This window comes from Onychomys torridus, chromosome 6 (assembly GCF_903995425.1).
Source record: "Onychomys torridus chromosome 6, mOncTor1.1, whole genome shotgun sequence".
Taxonomy (NCBI): Eukaryota; Metazoa; Chordata; class Mammalia; order Rodentia; family Cricetidae; genus Onychomys; species Onychomys torridus.
Window position 1 is genome coordinate 57,974,177 of NC_050448.1, and position 18,904 is coordinate 57,993,080.

Sequence of the window (18,904 nt, forward strand, 5' to 3'; positions counted from 1 at the left end):
CAAGCAGATTGTTTTTAAATGATATATGTTCAAGATATTTTTCCCCATTGTCATCCCATTAAAGTAATATTTTCTAGGTCTTGGTAGAATCCTGAAATTCATTAGCAGTTTTACTCATGACATTTTAAAATTATTCAGATGGTCATGCTTTCATAACTAAATTGTACTGAAAGGCTACAGAGGATTAGTCTATATACCATTAAAAAAGTTTATAACTATTGAGGATATTTTAAGTTAAAAATAGTCAATGAATCAAATCGCAGTGAATTGCATATGGTAATTGCACAAATAATATTTTTAATGTATTATATTATGAATTGGCCATACAAACCACCAACAAGAACAAAAGCACTCCAAATAACGTAAAATACTTTTGTGGTTTTCTGTTTATATTACATTAGTTACTAGTAGCTCCAATTTTAGCTGAGACAGAAAAACAGTTACACTGTGACACACTGTTAGAGAACAGGGTCTTAGAAGACAAGGCTTAGGGGTTATTTTCAGGTAGGAACAAGATAAAGTCAGTTAGTCCCCCAATGTCTAGATTTTTAGCAAGAAGAAAAAGTGAAGCCTAAAATTTAAATAAAAGTTACTATTTGCTAAATCATTTTTTAAAAAAACATATCCAAATACATTCATATAAATTAAAAAAAACAAATCCCCCAAACAGTTGGCTATTACTTGAAATACAGAAGCATCTTAATAAAACAAACAAGCTAAGTCCTTTATTGATTACAATTTTTCCAGTTCAAGTTAATGTTAACAGCTCTTCTTAGAGTCTGACAGCAATGTGGAACCACATGTCACCACTCCATTCACATCAGAAATGTGTGCAACTCTTCTTAAGGCTTATGCTTAATGCTCTCCGTATCAACAAATGAAAGGCATGAAAATAGATTTAGATTTTAAGGTGGATTAAATAATTTATTTTATCCAAAATATTTAATTAATGCATCTATCATTTATTTGTAAGTATTTTGTCAGATGCCAGAATTCAGTCTACATTTATACTACCCATATTTCTCTTTGCTTTAAAAGCACTTACTGATCTATTATCTGGCGTTTTGACAACACGAGCACACTTAAAAATAAGTTGATTTTATAAATGTATATCTTTGATTTTATTTCTCAATGAGCCTGCATAACTGTTACTGATCTACCTCTCTTAAAAACTTTACACAATATGTCATACAATCTTGATTAATCTGTAATAATACTATTGAAAATTATTTAAGAATAAGATGGCTTTCTTTGAAAGTTACAAGGAAGGGAATGTAAGATACTACATACATTAGAATGGTCACCATAACAGGAGTCAGCGTGCACATCATGTTTTCATCAGGATTATCTGAAGTATTTGCAGTTACAGAGTTACAGTAGCTGAAGAGCACATTATGTAGATTATGTAGTATGCGTATTTTTCATTGATTCCTAAAGCACTATGCTCAATATACATACATCTATCTACCTATCTATCTCATGATTGGAGCAGAGATGTTACAAGATCATGCTGCCATTCAAAAGTAAGGTGCTGTATTTTATTATAATTAACTGGCATCCAAAATGCGATATATTGCTATGAAAATGCAAAGTTTTCACAGATCAGCAATTATGAATTGCATTGGTCACAATGAAATGGTATTGTATGTCATACAAATGGAAATGGTTTATCATAAGTATATAGACCAATATATAACATTGAAGAACAAGAAACAGAAAGGAAATAGTGCTCTTGCATAAAGGTCAATTCGCTTGGCTGCTGTTGGGATGACAGGCTTGGCAGGCGGAGGCTTCTTGTTGTTCTTAGCCTGTGATTTCCCAAGTCCATTGTTGACTTCAATGGGTTTCCCATAGCAGTCATAATTGGATAATTCAAAATCTCTTGGTAAGCTTCCAACAATGCTGAAGTCATTGGATCTCAGATCAGATTTAGAAGTACAAACTTTTTTGCATCTGGTCTCACCAACCTAAGCATAAAAATGAAACATGGTGTAATAGAAGTTTTAGAGTTATAAATACCACATCTCTTCAAAAATATATTTTAAAATTGATATTACACATTAGCAGGGATAAAAGTCAACTGATGATTCCACCCAATAAATAAAACATTTCAGAAACCATTAAACTTTTCAGAAATTATTAAACATTTCAGAAGGCTCTGATATTTTGCTCAAATAACAAGCCTCATACCATTGAATTAGCTTTTTAAATTATTTTATACATAGAAATAAAGCATGAATCAACATTAATTTAGGTTACTATTGTGGTTGTAAGACTGTCCTCAGTTTAAATACTAAAAAAATAAAAATCTTTCCTTCATCCAATAGGGGTGTATATGCAGAAAATATTACTCTAAGTGTTAATTTGGAAACTTCATCTTTACTGTCCTTTTTTTCTGAACAGAATTGCTGATTAATAAATGATGGAGCCTTTGTCCTGCAGTGAGACTGTCAGTCTCTGAATCATAGCCATAAAAAGTCCAGATTGCTTAAATATCTAATCACATCAGCAAGGAACACATAACTTCAGTATTATAACAATCACATGAAAAAGGATTCCCAGAAGCTGCCACTCTCCTACACTTAATTCATTGGGAACTCTGTGACATTTTGCGTGTCTCTCATGTTCAGGACAAGTGTGCATATATGCCACACGTGCTCTAGAAAAGGGATTCACGATGACACAGCTGAAGGAGTACCATCAGGTTCCCTCCTATAAAGAACCCTCAAGGTAGCTTCAAAAGTCATGACTCACCCATTAGTTGAAGGGTCTCTTTTTGTTCCATTAATTAGATGTTTTACACACAGTTCTTTGTTGTTTTGAACTCATTACTAAATAAAATGCATATATGACAAGACAGAAGATTTTATAATAAAACGATACCTGCAACAGCTACCTCATAAGTCAGGAAATGAACCCTACAAGTAAGATAGTAATCCTACCCAACACATTCCTAATTTGGCTGTTCAAAACCTGAATCCATCACTTTTCCATTGTTTCTTTCCACAATCTCATTTACTCTCATTGCATACACTGTCACTTCTGCAAAGTGCTGATAACAGAAATGAGGCCGCATAAAGATAAAGCTGCCAGGAAGAAAAAAAAAATACCTGCTGATAAAAATGTAATATTTGCAAACTTAAACTCTAAGGTTTTGTTTGTGCTTCATGTAAAAGCAAATAATTTTGTATAAACTTCTAGAACTGAAGATAAGATACCTTCTGTAGATGATAAAAAAAGATGTTCAGAGGAAACAATTTGGACAGATTTTACTGAATCAAAATCAATGCTAATTTTTAAAGCACATCTTTACCATAAAGAAACTGCTCCCATGATCAGTCATTAGCTTTTGTTTATGAAATTATTGAAAATTGTGGGCATGGGGCCTGTTTTATCTTTTATTCATAAAACCATTCTACATGGCAAAGTGCTAAGTGTTAGGAAAAGAATTATAGTAACAACGGAGGGTATGCAGCAGTTTTTATTGAATGAAAAGAAAAACGTAAGATACATTAATTACCAAAACATTGAAAGCTGACTAAGACAGCCCCAACCATCTCTGTTTTTATGGAGAGGAGTCTGAACCCAGGTCTGTAGATAAAAATCATGATTTTGTATAAGGGTCACAATTATGTCTCCTTACAACTCTCCTACTGAAAACTGGACTAGAGTTTTCGTGATGTTAGTCATACTTTTCCTTAGCAAGCACACTATTATTTTTAAAATTAACCTTTAAGTTTTCTATAATTCAAATTTTATTATACTTCTCTTCTTATTTAGAGTAAAAATTAGTGACCTATCATCTGACTGAAATTACTTGGAAATTTGTTGTGGTTTGAAAAGTAAAACATGTTGAAACAAGTGGATTATGAATCTAAAGCAATAATTCCATATGTATTTTTTCATGAAAGTACTGAGTTCAAATGGTAAGAGTTAATATTTTTCGATTATCATTTTATTTCCTGTGTTAATAATATGTACCAAATTTGTGAACTTACCAAGTTATAAATTATTGTAAACTTGGTGGGAATATTAATAATAACCTATTTGGGATCACATGCTATTGACAGAGGATGCCAATGAAATGGCAGGATGCTCAACACAGACAGGGGTATGACAATGGAATGGCAGGATGCTCAACACACACAGAGGGATGATGGTGTCAGGATGCTCAACACAGACAGGGGGATGAGTGGCATGATGTTTGACACTGATAGAGGGCTGACTACCAAATAGCAGTTGGCTGTGGTTTCAAGATGCGATGTGCATATCTCCCCACAGTGTGGGAGTCCCAGGGCCCCTGTTTGCATGTCTGAAATTGAGAAATCAATGCATGCAGCAGGGGCAAAGGAGCTTTTTAGTCTTTCTGAAGGAAATCTCAATGTGCAGAAGCATACCCTTCAGTCCCCTAACTCTGCTCTGTGTCAGGAGCTTCTGAAGCTTGGATGGCAACAAAGACTAAGGAAAAATGCTAGGAAAGGGAACTGCAATTTCTCTGAAGAAAAAAAAAAAAAGGTTTCCTCGGTGCATAATGATAGTAAGTAAGCAAAGTGTTAAGCACTTATGGTATCCTTGACCTCTAAACACAGCTCTCAGCAGGCTAACGCCGGGGCCCTGCTGGAAAACACAGACCAGTGGAATGACAGATGAAAAGTGAAGAAAGAGAGAAAAGGTAAGAAAAGCAGAGTCGTGCACTGAGGTCCATCTTTAATCATCTGAGTCAGGTGAGGTGCAGAAAAAGAAAAGACAGATGGTTTGGAGTACACAATGGACCGCTAGTTCCAGGAAGAGAGCAGACTCATCTTCTTTTCCTCCCACTCAGTTCCATGGAAACCCTGGGTTTTATATTCAAAAGACTTTAAGAGAAGCAGCAGCTGGAGTCATAGAAATGAATAGTGGTCTGGAAAGGAGAAGACATACTTAAAGAAGGGAATGCTAATAAGGGAAGAAGGAAAGAAGAAGGGAGGGGCAGGAGGAGAAGGAAGAAGACCAGGAGAAGGACAGAGACCAGACCCTGAGCTTCTAAACCCAGGGAGTCACACATGGTAACAAACTCTTTCATTTTCTTTTGCCTTACAAGATTCTGATTTGGAGCTGAAGATGGTGGTATCTCTCTCTACCTCTATCTCTCTATATATATCTCTGATATATCAACAGAAACAGACGAAAAGCCTCCAAGGGAGTCTGCTCTGTCTAAAGAAATGGCCAAGAAGGAACAATCCAGTGATGCAGAAAATGTTGAGCCAAATGACGCAGAAAGATCTTTTCTAGACACACCAGCAAAAGATGTGTGAGTTGCCATCTTTCTGTAATAAGAAAGTCTACATCCCCACAGACATGGAGGGTGACAAGTCCATTGATGGCCAGGACTCTCCTTTCTGAACATCAATAACACAGTGAACTACCTGTTTAGGTGCAGACTAGTAGCAACCATATATTAAACCTGACAGATACTCTTCCTCCACACAGGAATGATACCTTAGGAGCCTGTGGTGAGTGAAAGCCAAGCAGTCACAGGATCCCCACATGCTGTGTCTGTGGAACACACACACACACACACACACAAACACACACACACACACACACACACACACAAAACCTGACACCCCACCACCACCACCATCTCTACCCAGTAGGAGAAATGAGCCTTCCCTTACTGATGTGGAACCCAGACTTCTACTCCCTCAAGGCAGTAATGTATTAGGACACTCCCTGCCCCTGCTAGGACAGGGAAAACCACTAAAACAGAGCTTTAAACATGATTCAGAGTGTCATAATATGAAATGTCTAGGATTTGGCAGCCATTCTAGGGAGTATCTCAAACTGAACAAGAAAAAATGATGTCAAATCTTAAAAAAATTAGGACTAATACTAAAGCATCCATGATAAAACCACTTCAGAGAACTATTACCAATATGCCAGTGAAAACCTAGACTATCTTAGGAATAAATAGGAATTTCCACAAGAAAATACATACAGACTTAACAAGTGGAAGTTTGGACCTGAAAAGTTAGTGGAAAGCCATACAAACCATGGCTGGACAAATGGGAGGAGAATGCAAGGAAGAACAGATAAAGAATCAAAGAAGGGTGAGGTCTAAAGAAGACACTGCCTTTTAATTCTAAAGAAGGCAATCATATTGAAATCTAGATGAGTTTCATTACCTGTTTGAAAAAGAATTGGAATGTTTAGTTCCCCTGGAAAAGCATAGGGGCAGAAGAAAGTGTCATCATGCTTGTTAGGTGCTAAATGAAGCTAATTGCTACCCTATAGTCCTATAACTGAAGAGGACAGCCATAAGGAACCAGGAATAAAATAAACACTTTCAGAAGGTAGAAAACAGAGTTTACCAGCATACCACTGAAAATAGTGAATAAAGGAGTTCTGTAGAAATAAAAAACAATGAAACATAACTTTTACCACTACTACAGTAAACACGCACACATGCACACATACATACACATACACTCACACACACACACACACACACACACACACACACACACACACACACATGCATGCACACTAGCAAATGAGGAACTACAGAGTTAGAGGAAAGGGCTGGTGAACAACAAACTCTAAAGAAGACATTATCCAATTTGAACAACAAACTAGTGAGATGATGCAATCTTTAGGTCATAATAATTTGTATCTTTATAATATCTTAATCAGCCATTAAAGCCATAATATAATATCTAAAGCCATTATAAAGGCATACATAGGGGCTGGAGAGATGGCTCAGAGGTTAAGAGCACTGGCTGTTCTTCCAGAGGTCCTGAGTTCAATTCCCAGCAACCACATGGTGGCTCACAACCATCTGTAATGAGATCTGATGTCCTCTTCTGTTATGCAAGTACACATGCAGGCAGAATACTGTATATATAATAAATCAATAAATCTTAAAAAATATTTAAAAAAAATAAAGGCATACATATAAAATATAGAAAGTTCAAGATGGAATTCTATAACTCAGTATCCCATGTGAATGAATGTAGGAAGCAAAAAACAGAACAAAAATTAATAAGAAGTAAAAATAAATGAATATGGAGGTTTCAAAGTACCAATCATTATAATAATTTAACAGCTCATTACAACCAATTAAAATGTAAGCGATTGGTAAAGTCTATACAATTCTGTCATCTACATGAAACTTGCTTCACATACATTATAGACATGATTGATGGAGAAGAAGAAGGGGTTATAGCAAAGGATGGACTTAAATCATGACACTGCATTGATGAAGCATTTTTCCTTCAGGAGCAGTGATATAGAATAAAAAGGTCACATGGCATAAAGAAGCTTTTCTCAATGTGGAAGCTATGGATAGCCAGAGCTTTAAGCTTGGAAAATTAGTGCACCGACTTAAAAAAACAAAAAGGGGCAAAACAAAAACAGCCACAGATATGCACAATAAGAAGAATTAGTTTGCTACTCTCTCAAAAATTCCATGTGCAGCATGTTTTCTAGAATTCCAGGTAGGAGGGCAGTGGGAGTCAATGCATAGTGCCCCATGGGGCCAGAACATGAGGAGAATAGGCAGTGTTCACAGCTGTGGGATGGCTAGAGCTATTAGTCTCCTGTAGCGTCATCTATAGCCTTTTGCTCCACATAAATGGCCTTCTGGCTAACTTTTCTTCTAAAGGGTGAACATCAAGGAGGACTCCGTGGGTAAGCACACAGTTCATTTGTTAAGCAGCCAGTTGCTCTTTAACCGTGATATGTGACAAGTCAGGGCTAAGGGGAAAAGCCTATCCAGTCCTTCTCTAGCCATGATGGCTGGGCTAGACAGACCCTTAACAGTGTGTAGAGATTCCCGGAGGGCCAGTCTTCTAGCTATAGCTGACAAACTATGGGAAGCTACCTAACTCAGTGGGAAAATGAGAATGACTGGCCAACAGCATGAGTCTTAAGTCTCAGCTCTATAAAGGCCTGTTCAGCCCCATAAGTCCCTCAGCTTATCAAATGAGGACCAATAGGGAAGCATACATTCTGGGAACATATCCCCCCATTCAGTGACATGCACCAAAGTGCAGCTGTGATTTTAAACTCAGTGGAAAGTTTTCAAATTTTTAAGATACCAGATTTTCCTAGGTAGTCTTTGACATGTCTTATGTGTTTTCTGTAAACACCTCCAAAAATGTATGCTGAACTCAGTTTCTTTACATCTATAGAAAATAAATGCCAGTCCCACCATTTCTTTCTCATAGTGTCTCTTTCCTGGCACAGAAGAGGATGGGCGACCCACTTCCATGGTTCATTCCAGTCTTACCTGCAAAGTGCTGATATGAACAGGAGTCCCCGTGCCATTCACAGTATTCTTCTTTGCTGCATTTCCACCTTTCCCATCTGCTTGCTCAGCCTTGGCGATTCTGGCCTTTTCAGCTTCAACCCTTTTGGGATTGTTCAACATCACCTGGACAACAGCATACTCCACCAGGGAAGCAAACCCAAAGAGCAGACAGGCAATGAGCCACACATCCAGAGCCTTCACATATGACACTTTGGGAAGCTCTGCTGCAAGTGTGGTGCACTCTGAGGCCAAACTGAGCACCGAGAAGATGCCTAGCAACAGAAGGAGAATCAGACGTGTTTATGCCTGCGAAACGCTTTGCAACCATTGGTCATTCACTAAAACTACTCTGTGATGACTGTCAATAGACAGGATGCAGCCCTTAGGTGTCTGTAAAAATCTAAGACTGGAAAAAAATATATGTTACTATGTGAAGTAGTAAATGTGTTTGGAAAATGTTTATAAATAAGTATCATTTTAAAAATAAGTGAACTTAAACCAAGGTTTGGAAGCACAATGTGAACCTTATTTGAGGATCAGAGATATCAAGAATCATTCAACAGTGTCTCTGAGGGAAGGATAAAGCATTGTGATTAGACTGGTTGTTTGATTTCACAGCTTTTTTAAAAAATGAAGATAGATTTTATTTGTAGGAGAAATTTTCACCCATGAACAAGACTAGAGCCTTCCTGTTCACTTCAGAAAGAAAATCTCAGAAAAGGAATACTAAAGAAATGCTATAGGGAATACAAATTTCAGATGGAAAGTCAGCATTCTATATAAACACACATGTAATCAACATAAGGTAATTGAGTTTATATAATGTATGACAATTTAGATAATCATGGAACACAAACGATGAATTGGTGCAATTACAGGTGTCTTTCTCATCTCTTTGTCACTCTTCCTCTCTTCCCTCCTCTCCTGCTATCATCAGGATGGATGTGGTGAAATATAACTTGTTGGCATAGACACAGAACACACTATGACTAAAGAAACCTCCAGTGATGTCATCAGAGAGATACTATCAGCCACAGTAGACACAGTGAATCCACCTATTTGTTGTTGTTTTTTGTTGTTTTTGTTATTGTTTTGCTTAGAGCCTCACCACCTTTTGGAACAATTATTTGATTGGTGTCTAACTATTTCAGGCAAAACATTTGTGAGTTGTGCGTTAAGGAGTTAGCATAGGTCTCGATGGTTTTTGACCTGTAAGTAGAATATTAACATGAAAATCTAGAATGCTGTCATTTATTACCCTAAATGACTGTCAGTTGTCCCCATGAGCATCTTCTTGACTGCTCTCCTTGTTTCTACCATTCCCTCATCAGTCAGTCCACAGTAAATTAGGCAATGATTAAAGTTATAACTGATCAAAATTGGAGTCTAATCATAAAAACCTTCAAGAGTTCCCTGTTTGATTTGGGTAAAAACCCTAACAGAGAGCACTAAGAGTTGTCCAGGGGTCAGACCTTACTGTTACTAATGATCGAGACTCAAGTCCATGTTTTCCTCTGTCTTAGTAACAACATGAATTCATTTCATTCCTTCACTTTCTTTCTTTAGTCAGAATTACCTATTCTAAAGGCTTTTGTCTGACAAGCATGTTGCTCTCTCTTAAATCACTATACTTATTTGGTGTCTGCTTCCTTGCAAGGAAATATAAATGCATTACAGCTAAGATGTTTTTAATCTATCTTACTAACAATTGCTATTCATTTTTATGATTACATTACCATCTTCTTGGTACCCAACAAATAGTCACCACAAAACAAATACATGTTGGATAAATTTAAATATTCAAAAGTGCCTTGTCAGCCATATAAGAATATATAGTTAGTAACTGTAATGAATATAGATATATACTCTTGCATATACAAATATAATACTAATATTAATACTAAATGTAGTGCATATTTATTATATATATTAAATATTACATATACATAACCTCTAGGATATACATATGTGTGTGTGTGTGTAAAACTTGGTATTTCATTAATTCCCTTCAATAATTTCAGAATGAGATACACACAAAAGCTTTTTGAAGGAAAAACAAAACCTAAATGCAGCAGGCCATCACTTGGGAGGCCATGTATACCAGAGCTTTTCCTATGGTGAGGTCCTGGAGAGATTAACAAAGCACACAAAATGGAAAATTCTCAAACATACCTAGATAAACTCTGATGGCACTAATGTTTATATTTTGATATTTACCTACTTTCTTTACAGAAAGAGTTCTTGTTTATTTTCTCACAAAACACTGTTTCGTGAAGGGAAACCAGAGGCTACTTAGGATGTAACCCAAGACTCCACATATGGAAGGCATATTCTTTTTTTTTTTTTTTTTTTTTCGTTTTTTGAGATATGGGTTCTCTGTGTAGTTTTGGTAACTGTCCTGGATCCTGCTCTTTAGACCAGGCTGGTCTTGAACTCAGAGTTTCACCTGGTTCTGCCTCCTGAGTGCTGGGATTAAAGGCGTGCGCCACTGCTGCCCGGCACAAGGCATGTTCTTTACCACTGACCTTCACCTCTAGCTGGAGCAAATACCTATGAATCTTTAAACAAATATAATTTTCAAATAACTGGATAGTTTTGTTTCTTTGTTACCAGTCTTAAAAATAAAAACTTGTAGTACATGAAAATTAAAAGGAAAGAGAAACAGCACTTGAATGGTACTACCTAGTGATTTTCTTAATAATAGATCATATTACAACACTCAGATGCCATTTAAAGATGAAAATATACCTGGATAAAATGTATCATCAAGTGGCCTTGTCATTGTGTGAACATCATAGCATATCTACACAAATCTGTATGGGAAAGCCTGCTATCCATGTAGCTTATGCGAGACACACCATCATGCATGCAGCCATTACTGATGAAATATGAAGTAAGTAGTGCATGATTTCATCTCCTCTGAGCCTGAGAGGCACATCATTTAGAATAATTCCCACCAAAATGATTATTTGTTTTGAACTTTGGCATTACTGAAGATTTCATATTTTAGTGATGCATGAATATATCCAGTCAATAAGTACTTACTGGAAAAATAGAATAAATCAACTCCTGAAAAATTCTCAGAACAGGAAAAGAAAAACTTAATTGCCTAAACACTGAGAAAATATAGAACAGTGTGTGTCACATACTGAAGGAAGCCTCCCTCAAAATAACAGGCAGTCATCACTTCTAAACTCCCTGTTTCAAAGTAATTGGTAATACACTCAGCACATGAGGGCCCAGTTTAATATCCCTTTTTTGAAATGCTTTGACCACAAATACTTCCAATTTCCGAGGTTTTATACTTTGAATTATCTGTATATATTTTATATGAAGTCTCAAGGATAGGACCCAAGTCCCAAAATACTCATATATATTTCATATACATGTACACCTTAAACAGAAAGCCTGAGAATAGTTTACTCATTTTTACTACATGGTTATTTTTAGTATGCTCTCCTGGGAAGTGAAAAGGTGTGTAATTTTCTGCTTATTGCATTTGGAACATTTGGAGCCTCACATTTTCAGGATAGGATGCTCAACCAGGCCCCACTGTCATGGTGCCAGAGAAGCAGGGAGGCTTACCCAGGGGCACCCTGGCAGCACTGGCATCAGGGTTGATCCAGAAAGAGAGCCAGGAAAGGACTACAATCAGCAGGGTTGGTGCATAAACACCCATCATGTAGAACCCAACCTGTCTTCGCAGGGTGAAGATGACTTCCACGCAAGTGTAGTAGCCTGTCAAAGGCAGAGAAGCGACAGGTATGAGGGTTATACCCACAGGGAATCATTCCATAAAGACCTTCAAGGCACAGAAACTTCTCCCCCTGGAAATGTCATAAAGTAAACACTGCAAAGGGTTTTTCTTTAGTTGGTGACATTTAATAAAGGGCGTGAGACATGCTTTCCTGACCTCCACCACCTCACCATGATACTGAGGAACAGAGCTCACATGTTGCTTTGTGGCAGGTCCAGATATTAAATCTGTGTGAGAGTCTGTGATCCTTCAGCTTTCCCTCCATAGTGGCATTAGCACAGAAGATCAGCCTGTGAGACATGAGGCCTGAATCAAGGCAGCAGGCTAATTCTAAAAGGAAACAGTCTTAGATTGCATCTTGTCAGCCTCACTTTCAGCCATGTGAGCCACATTCTGGAAAAGGGCACCAGTCTCCATGAGTTTGGAGGCATAGGTAACCCTGAGAACTTTAGATAAGCATTCAAGTAAGCAGCGGGAAACCAAGGATAAAAACTTCCAGTGACTCTACAAGGGCTGTGAAGTATGAAGTTTAGATGAATTTCTAAATGGTCTCATTAAATAAAAATCATGCAGCCAAATATAGGGGTGAAAGCCTTAGATCAGGGAAATAGTGAGAGCCACCAGCCAACCTTACCTCGCCAACCCTGCAGCTTCCAAATGTGAGTTACTTCCTGTCTACCCAGGCCTTTATTGCCTTGCTGTTTTGCCCTCTCATTGGCTATTTTAGCCCAGCTACCTCATTTCCTCTTTCTACACAGCTCTGTGACTTTCTGTCTATCTGTACAAACCTCCAGGTCTCCATGGCTGGTACTGGGATTAAAGGCTTGTGTCATCACGCTTGCCTCTGTTCCCTAGTGTGGCCTTGAACACACAGAGATCCTACCTGCTAAGGGATTAAGGATGTATGCTACCTGACTTCTTGTTTACTTAAAATGGCTGGCCTTTCCTCCTCTGATCTCCAGACAAGCTTTATTTATTAACATACAAACAAAATATCACCACAGGGAAGATGGCATTTCTTCACCCTCTTCCCTCTTGCATGCCAAAGCTCATAAATTTCTACCTGGGAAAAGAATTTTCTTTTCCTTATCCTGGGACAAATGCAGAATATCATTGTAGAACTTCCAAACACTAACTAGTCCCCAAATTTACTCATGAGTACTGGCAGCCTGGCCTGATGATGGCTTTTGTTGTCTTGTGGGAGTTCTGACAATACTCCATTTGAAAAGAAAACCTACTTCCATGCGGAGGATTGCTTTACACATATTTTTGTGCTTTTAGTTAACAGCTTATATATAGCGTTTATTGTTTAAAAGTTGTAATTGTTTTGAGCTAGTCATTCTATATAGCCCAGCTAACCTCAAACTTGTGACCCTTCTGCCTGAGTTTTCTGGGATTACAAGCATGCACCTCCACAACCAATGAAAATACTTCATTCAGATAAAAAGGGCATTTACCATTGAATAAAAGTAAGATTATGTATAAATACCATAGGTTAAAAACCCACCAGTTGTTTTCAGTTGACACTGTGCATAACTATTTTCAAATGTTGAAACAAACGAATAATCCATAAGTAAAATAATTATGGATAGAAGAATAATTTATGTCCCACTGCCTTATCACTAAAAAATGTTTACCTAGTCACCTTAACTGGGAAAAACAAACATGTTACACACAATAACATAATCTTGCTATCTATTTGGCAAGATTACCATACAATAGAGGTTCAAAGTTTAACTTAAAAAGGATATTCACAATTGTCTTAAGTTACGTGAGAAAATGATTCTGCTCATATTATGATGATGCCTCATGCTGTCTCAGAGAGATTGGAAAGGTAATACCATCAATATGGAACAAAAACAATTAGTGGGTAGGAATAGAAGCAAATGTTAACTAATACATCAGAAAAAAGACATGAAACTTTCTAATTTTAGTCTCATTAAACAAAAGCTATATTGTATATTGTTCATAGATTCTATAGGATGAAGGGGAAAAGTGAATAAAATGTCCCCTTCTCTATCTCATCACCCATTTCAACTTCCTCCCTAATAACAAAAATATATGCTTTTAGCCAATGATTATTTGCAATACTTCAAAAACACAAACTTTCTTAAGAACAAGACATATTTCATACTTAAAAGTAATTAAATTAAAAAGGCTCACAGTGCTTCCTAAAATATAGTGTTCAAAATACCTTTTTTTGCAACAGTATAAATTATGCAGATAACTTTTTCATTCACCTGCTGCATATGAAAAGAAGAAAATGAATATGTGTGTACCTCTAAGCAAATTATGTGTGTGTGTGTGTGTGTGTGTGTGTGTGTGTGTGTGAAGCTTATATAGTCACTATGAAGCAGTATGACTTAAAATAGTATAACTTAAAAAATTTACATTCCACCTTACTCTGTTTAAAGACTGCCTGACTAAATGCCGTATGTCATGAGTTTTAAAGTGTAGTTCCACCATGTACTTTCATAAAGGCACTCACTAGGGGACCTTATGAGCTGTCAATGCATCTAGCAGTAAAATGCATGTTGGGTATTACAGTGATTTGCTTCATAAACTTTTATGAGAAACATTTCTTGATCTTTTTTGATCTTTCTCTAGTCTGTTATATTTATGAGAGGCAGGTGGGCAGTTAATTGATATAAATGTGCATTTGGAAATTTCAATTTACTCTCTATTTCCTGTGTCATTTTCTTTCATTAATCACTTAGGAGCCCAGTTTAACTATTTTCATTTTGTGCTCCCATATTCCTCACCTTCACTATCTGTTAGCCATGGAACAACATAATTTCAGTAAAGACAATGCCAAGTCAGAATTTCTTTACAAATTAAAATTTTGCCACTACTGTACACATACATACATATGTATACATACTTTTATACAAGTATGCATGTTTAGTATCACATGAATTTTGGGCTATTGAATTTTACCAAGTTTCACAAATATTATCCAAACATTAATATGCTTTTCTTCTGACTTATATAAATATTGATAAAGAATCTGAAACATGGTAAATGTCCAAAGTATGTTAGATACAACTTCATGCTGTCTACTGTAGCTAACAGGATTTTGTAAGTTTTTTTTAATATGATTAAAAACAAAACAAACAAAAAAATACCTCTCAAAGACCTTCACAGGACCACTAGAGCAATCTTCTAAATCAGCACTTTTCAACCTGTAGGTTGTGAACCCTTTGGGGGTTATACAACCCTTTCACAGATGTGATCTAAGACCATTAGAAAACATATATATTTGTATTATAATTCATAATAGTAGAAGTATTGCAGCTATGAAGTAGCAACAAAACCAGTTTTATGATGGGGGGCGGTCACTACTACAATGTGAGGAACTGTATTAAAGGATCAAAGCATTGGAAGGTCGAGGACCACTGTTCTAAGGTATTTCTTTGCAGCACATGTTTTTATTTCCTTCTAAGAAATAAAGAACTTGCCATTTTTTTACATTTAAATTCACTAACTATTTACTATTTTATTAATGATATATCTTATATATTCCTTTAAGGTCTACACATAAAAGTCTATAATCATATCAATGTATTTGATATTCAACATCAGATTCAGTCAACAACAACAATAAAATATTAAATTATGTTTTCCACCAAATTTCCTAGTCTTGCATATATTTATTATAGGGCCGTATATATGCAACTTACTAGGTTCACTCTCATTATTTTGTATTTTCCCTTGTTGATATAATAATTGTAGACTTTTATATAATATAAACGCTTACAAAAACATAACTTAGATCCTATCTACTTCTGAGTACCTTTGTCATAACTTGTTTTCCAATACAGAATTGTAGGCAGCTTACAAGGTGAACTGAGCATTGCTAATAATGGCACGATTAAGTTTCTGTATGGTTTAATTCTATATTTTTAAGTGAAATGTATTAATACTACCGAACCTCCTCAGTGACCTACAGCTGATAATGCAGATCCCAAGGCTGAACACTATATATTATGAGAGTGAAAGAATGACTTTTGTACTTCCTTCAAAAGTTCAATGTAATTTAATGACTGAGGTTAATGTGTTTTGCTTTTCAAACCTGGTTATTGCATGACCTAGACAAATAACACTATACAGGGAATATTCACAGATATTCAATTATCTCACACTCTTATTGCTTCTCGTGTACACAAAGTTCAGTGATTTTTAAAATTAACAAGACAGACAAAGTTTCATGTAAATAAAACTGCTCAGAATACAACGGATGAACACAGATAGATTATATTGCACTATATTAAATGCTTAGTGCCAAAGGGAATCTTGTCAAAACTTGGCAACACCTAAGAAAACCATTACCTGGACTAGTTTGTTTCACTACTATATTCACTACAATATTTCATTACTCTAATGAAATATTGACAACTTCTTACCATCAGAACTACATGGAGAAAAACCTATCTGTTCTATAATTATAAGACCAAACTTTTTAAGCTAATGTGGTTGTGGAAAAGGTTTTGACACGTGGTTAAAAGGATACACTTCTTACAATTAGCTTATTTTTAGTCATCTCTCCTCTATTTGTTCTTTAGTCTATATTAAGTCTAAAACAAAACTTTGAGACTTGGGTTAGTTTTATTTTCTAAAATATCACTTACCAGTGCCTTTGTAGTATTTTGTACAGTTGCCATATTCGATGTCTTCCTTTTTAATATCAAATTGAGGTAAAGCAATTTTTTCCAACTGTACGGGATCTCCCGACTGCCAGATGAATCTCAAGTCATCAGTTGTATAACCAACTATAATAAATATATGAACATGTTAGATTGAAATATGCTCATCAATACTTTCTTTTTATTTTAGTCCATATTAAACATAGAAAAGGGAAAGAAGCATGACCTAACGTCAAGGAATTGTAATTTAAAATTCACAGCAATGTAATCTATGGTCATACACAGTATCTCAGCACAAGAATATCAAGTCATCATTCTACAGAAGGAATAAGGTTAAATAATCACCAAAAATCAGATGCAGTCCTAGGTCATGATGTATAGAGAATCTCCTCTCTGTGGCAGCATTTATAACTGCTATCAATAAAAAGCTGACAAATAAGATGCAAGCTCTCTGCACATGTCCATTGACAATCAAGCATTAAATACCTAAAGGTTTTGTTTTTTCACTCTACACTTTGTTTTTAATTTTTATTGATTCTCTGTGGATTTCACATCATACATTCCAATCTCACTTTTCTCTCAGTCCCCTTGCATCCACCCTCTGCCCTTATAACCTCTCTCCGCCCTCAAATAAAACAAAATTGTAAAGAAAAACCCAAAACAAAACAAACAAAATAAAACAAATCTAAATGTTTAAAACAGGCATTGTTTTAAATAAATCACTACAATGTTCCTTGAAGTAATTACACCATGACAAAAGAGCAGTGGCTGTGTTCCAAATGAACATCATTATAGCTTCATTAAGCTAACCAGGAGTCCATGGCCTGGATTTAGGATATGTGGCTAAAAATCAGGACTATATCCTAGAATAACCTACAATTGGATCTCAAACACCTTCAGTTTCTAAAATCCTACACAGTGTATCAAATGAGTGCATTGAGTAAATATGGACTTATTAAAATTCTGATATATATGTGATATATATGTGTGTGTTTGTGTGTAACTAAAACATTCCATTGACTTACAAAAACATAATCTCATTGTTAGAAAAAAGAAATATTAAAAGTTAGAATTTGTTTTAGTGCATTAAAAAACAACAAATAACCACTAAATAACATATAATCTACAAACATACACATTTATTATCCATTGAAATAGCTTAGTCTTTAAGCATCCATGTTATGATTACTTATGATATCAGTATTCATTTCTCAAAGTTCATGACTTATTATTTTCTAAAGACAATCATCGTAGAAAATTAATATTTTTATAGAAAGTTACAATTAATAACATTTAGTATGTCTTTCATAAACTGAAAAATACAATCATAGGAACATAAAATATGTAATTTGTAAAAATTAATTTTTGTGTACTTCCACAGGAAATGCACTTGGTTGGGCTTACATGTATTTTAAAAATGTTTTCTAAAATTAGAAAACTATTAATATTCTAACTATTAGAATATTAACATCAGAGAAATTCTTTTGTTAGAGGACCATAATTTTGTGTATGTTTTCTGCATTACTTATCCAAATAAGTCTAGCCTTCAGAATAAAAAGTAAACCAATATCAACTTGCTAAAAAGCCAACTACAACAGAAGGATTCGTCTTTACAAAATTATCATAATTAGTATGGTATTAGTAAGACAAAAGCATTAAGGCTTTCACAGTTATATAGCCCAATGATAGAATATATTGCCTAGATATAAGTATTTTATTCCCCAAATAATTATGGCCTCATTTACATACAGCTCTCAAGTTGCATCTTGCAGCGTTGTGTATCCATGGGAAACAGAGTTAAGTCCAAAGGGCATGAGAGAGTAATAGACAACCTGAAGTCAAAAGCAGAGAAATTGGAATCATTGAACAAACATTTCTATGGCACACTGATTTGAAAATAAAATGCAAATATCCAGGAAGTAAATATAAAAGGGTACCTCATGCTCACAAGGACGTCTCCGTCACGAAAAATAAACAGTAGGATGTTTTCTTGGGTTACATCATGAAAATTGGCACTTTTTTCATTTGCAAAGAACAGGTCAGGCTTCCATAAGCACTTGTACATCGTGGGGTCTACTGTGAGTGCATCTGAACCTCTGAAGTCACTAGGGAGCTTGAGCCTGGGGTCGTTCCACTTCTGCCTCAAGAAAATGTTAACTCTGTAGTCCTGGGGGAAAAGCATTTTGCATGCTGATATGTTTAGTTGCTTAAAAA

At 35.7% G+C, this 18,904-nt stretch overlaps 1 protein-coding gene across 2 annotated transcripts in view; it reads right to left on the bottom strand.

The window, feature by feature from the left end:
• Positions 1 to 272: 272 nt before the first annotated feature.
• Positions 273 to 18,904, bottom strand: part of Glrb (glycine receptor beta) — a 64,004-nt gene continuing 45,372 nt past the window's right edge. For both annotated transcript variants that reach the window (XM_036190367.1, XM_036190368.1), the window contains 6 exons: positions 18,628 to 18,857; positions 18,440 to 18,522; positions 16,676 to 16,816; positions 11,876 to 12,028; positions 8,270 to 8,562; positions 273 to 1,967 (listed from right to left, as the gene is read on the bottom strand). In XM_036190367.1, the coding sequence (XP_036046260.1) occupies positions 1,671 to 1,967; positions 8,270 to 8,562; positions 11,876 to 12,028; positions 16,676 to 16,816; positions 18,440 to 18,522; positions 18,628 to 18,857 (1,197 nt within the window). In that variant the 3' untranslated portion in view covers positions 273 to 1,670. The remainder of the gene's footprint in view (positions 1,968 to 8,269; positions 8,563 to 11,875; positions 12,029 to 16,675; positions 16,817 to 18,439; positions 18,523 to 18,627; positions 18,858 to 18,904) is intronic.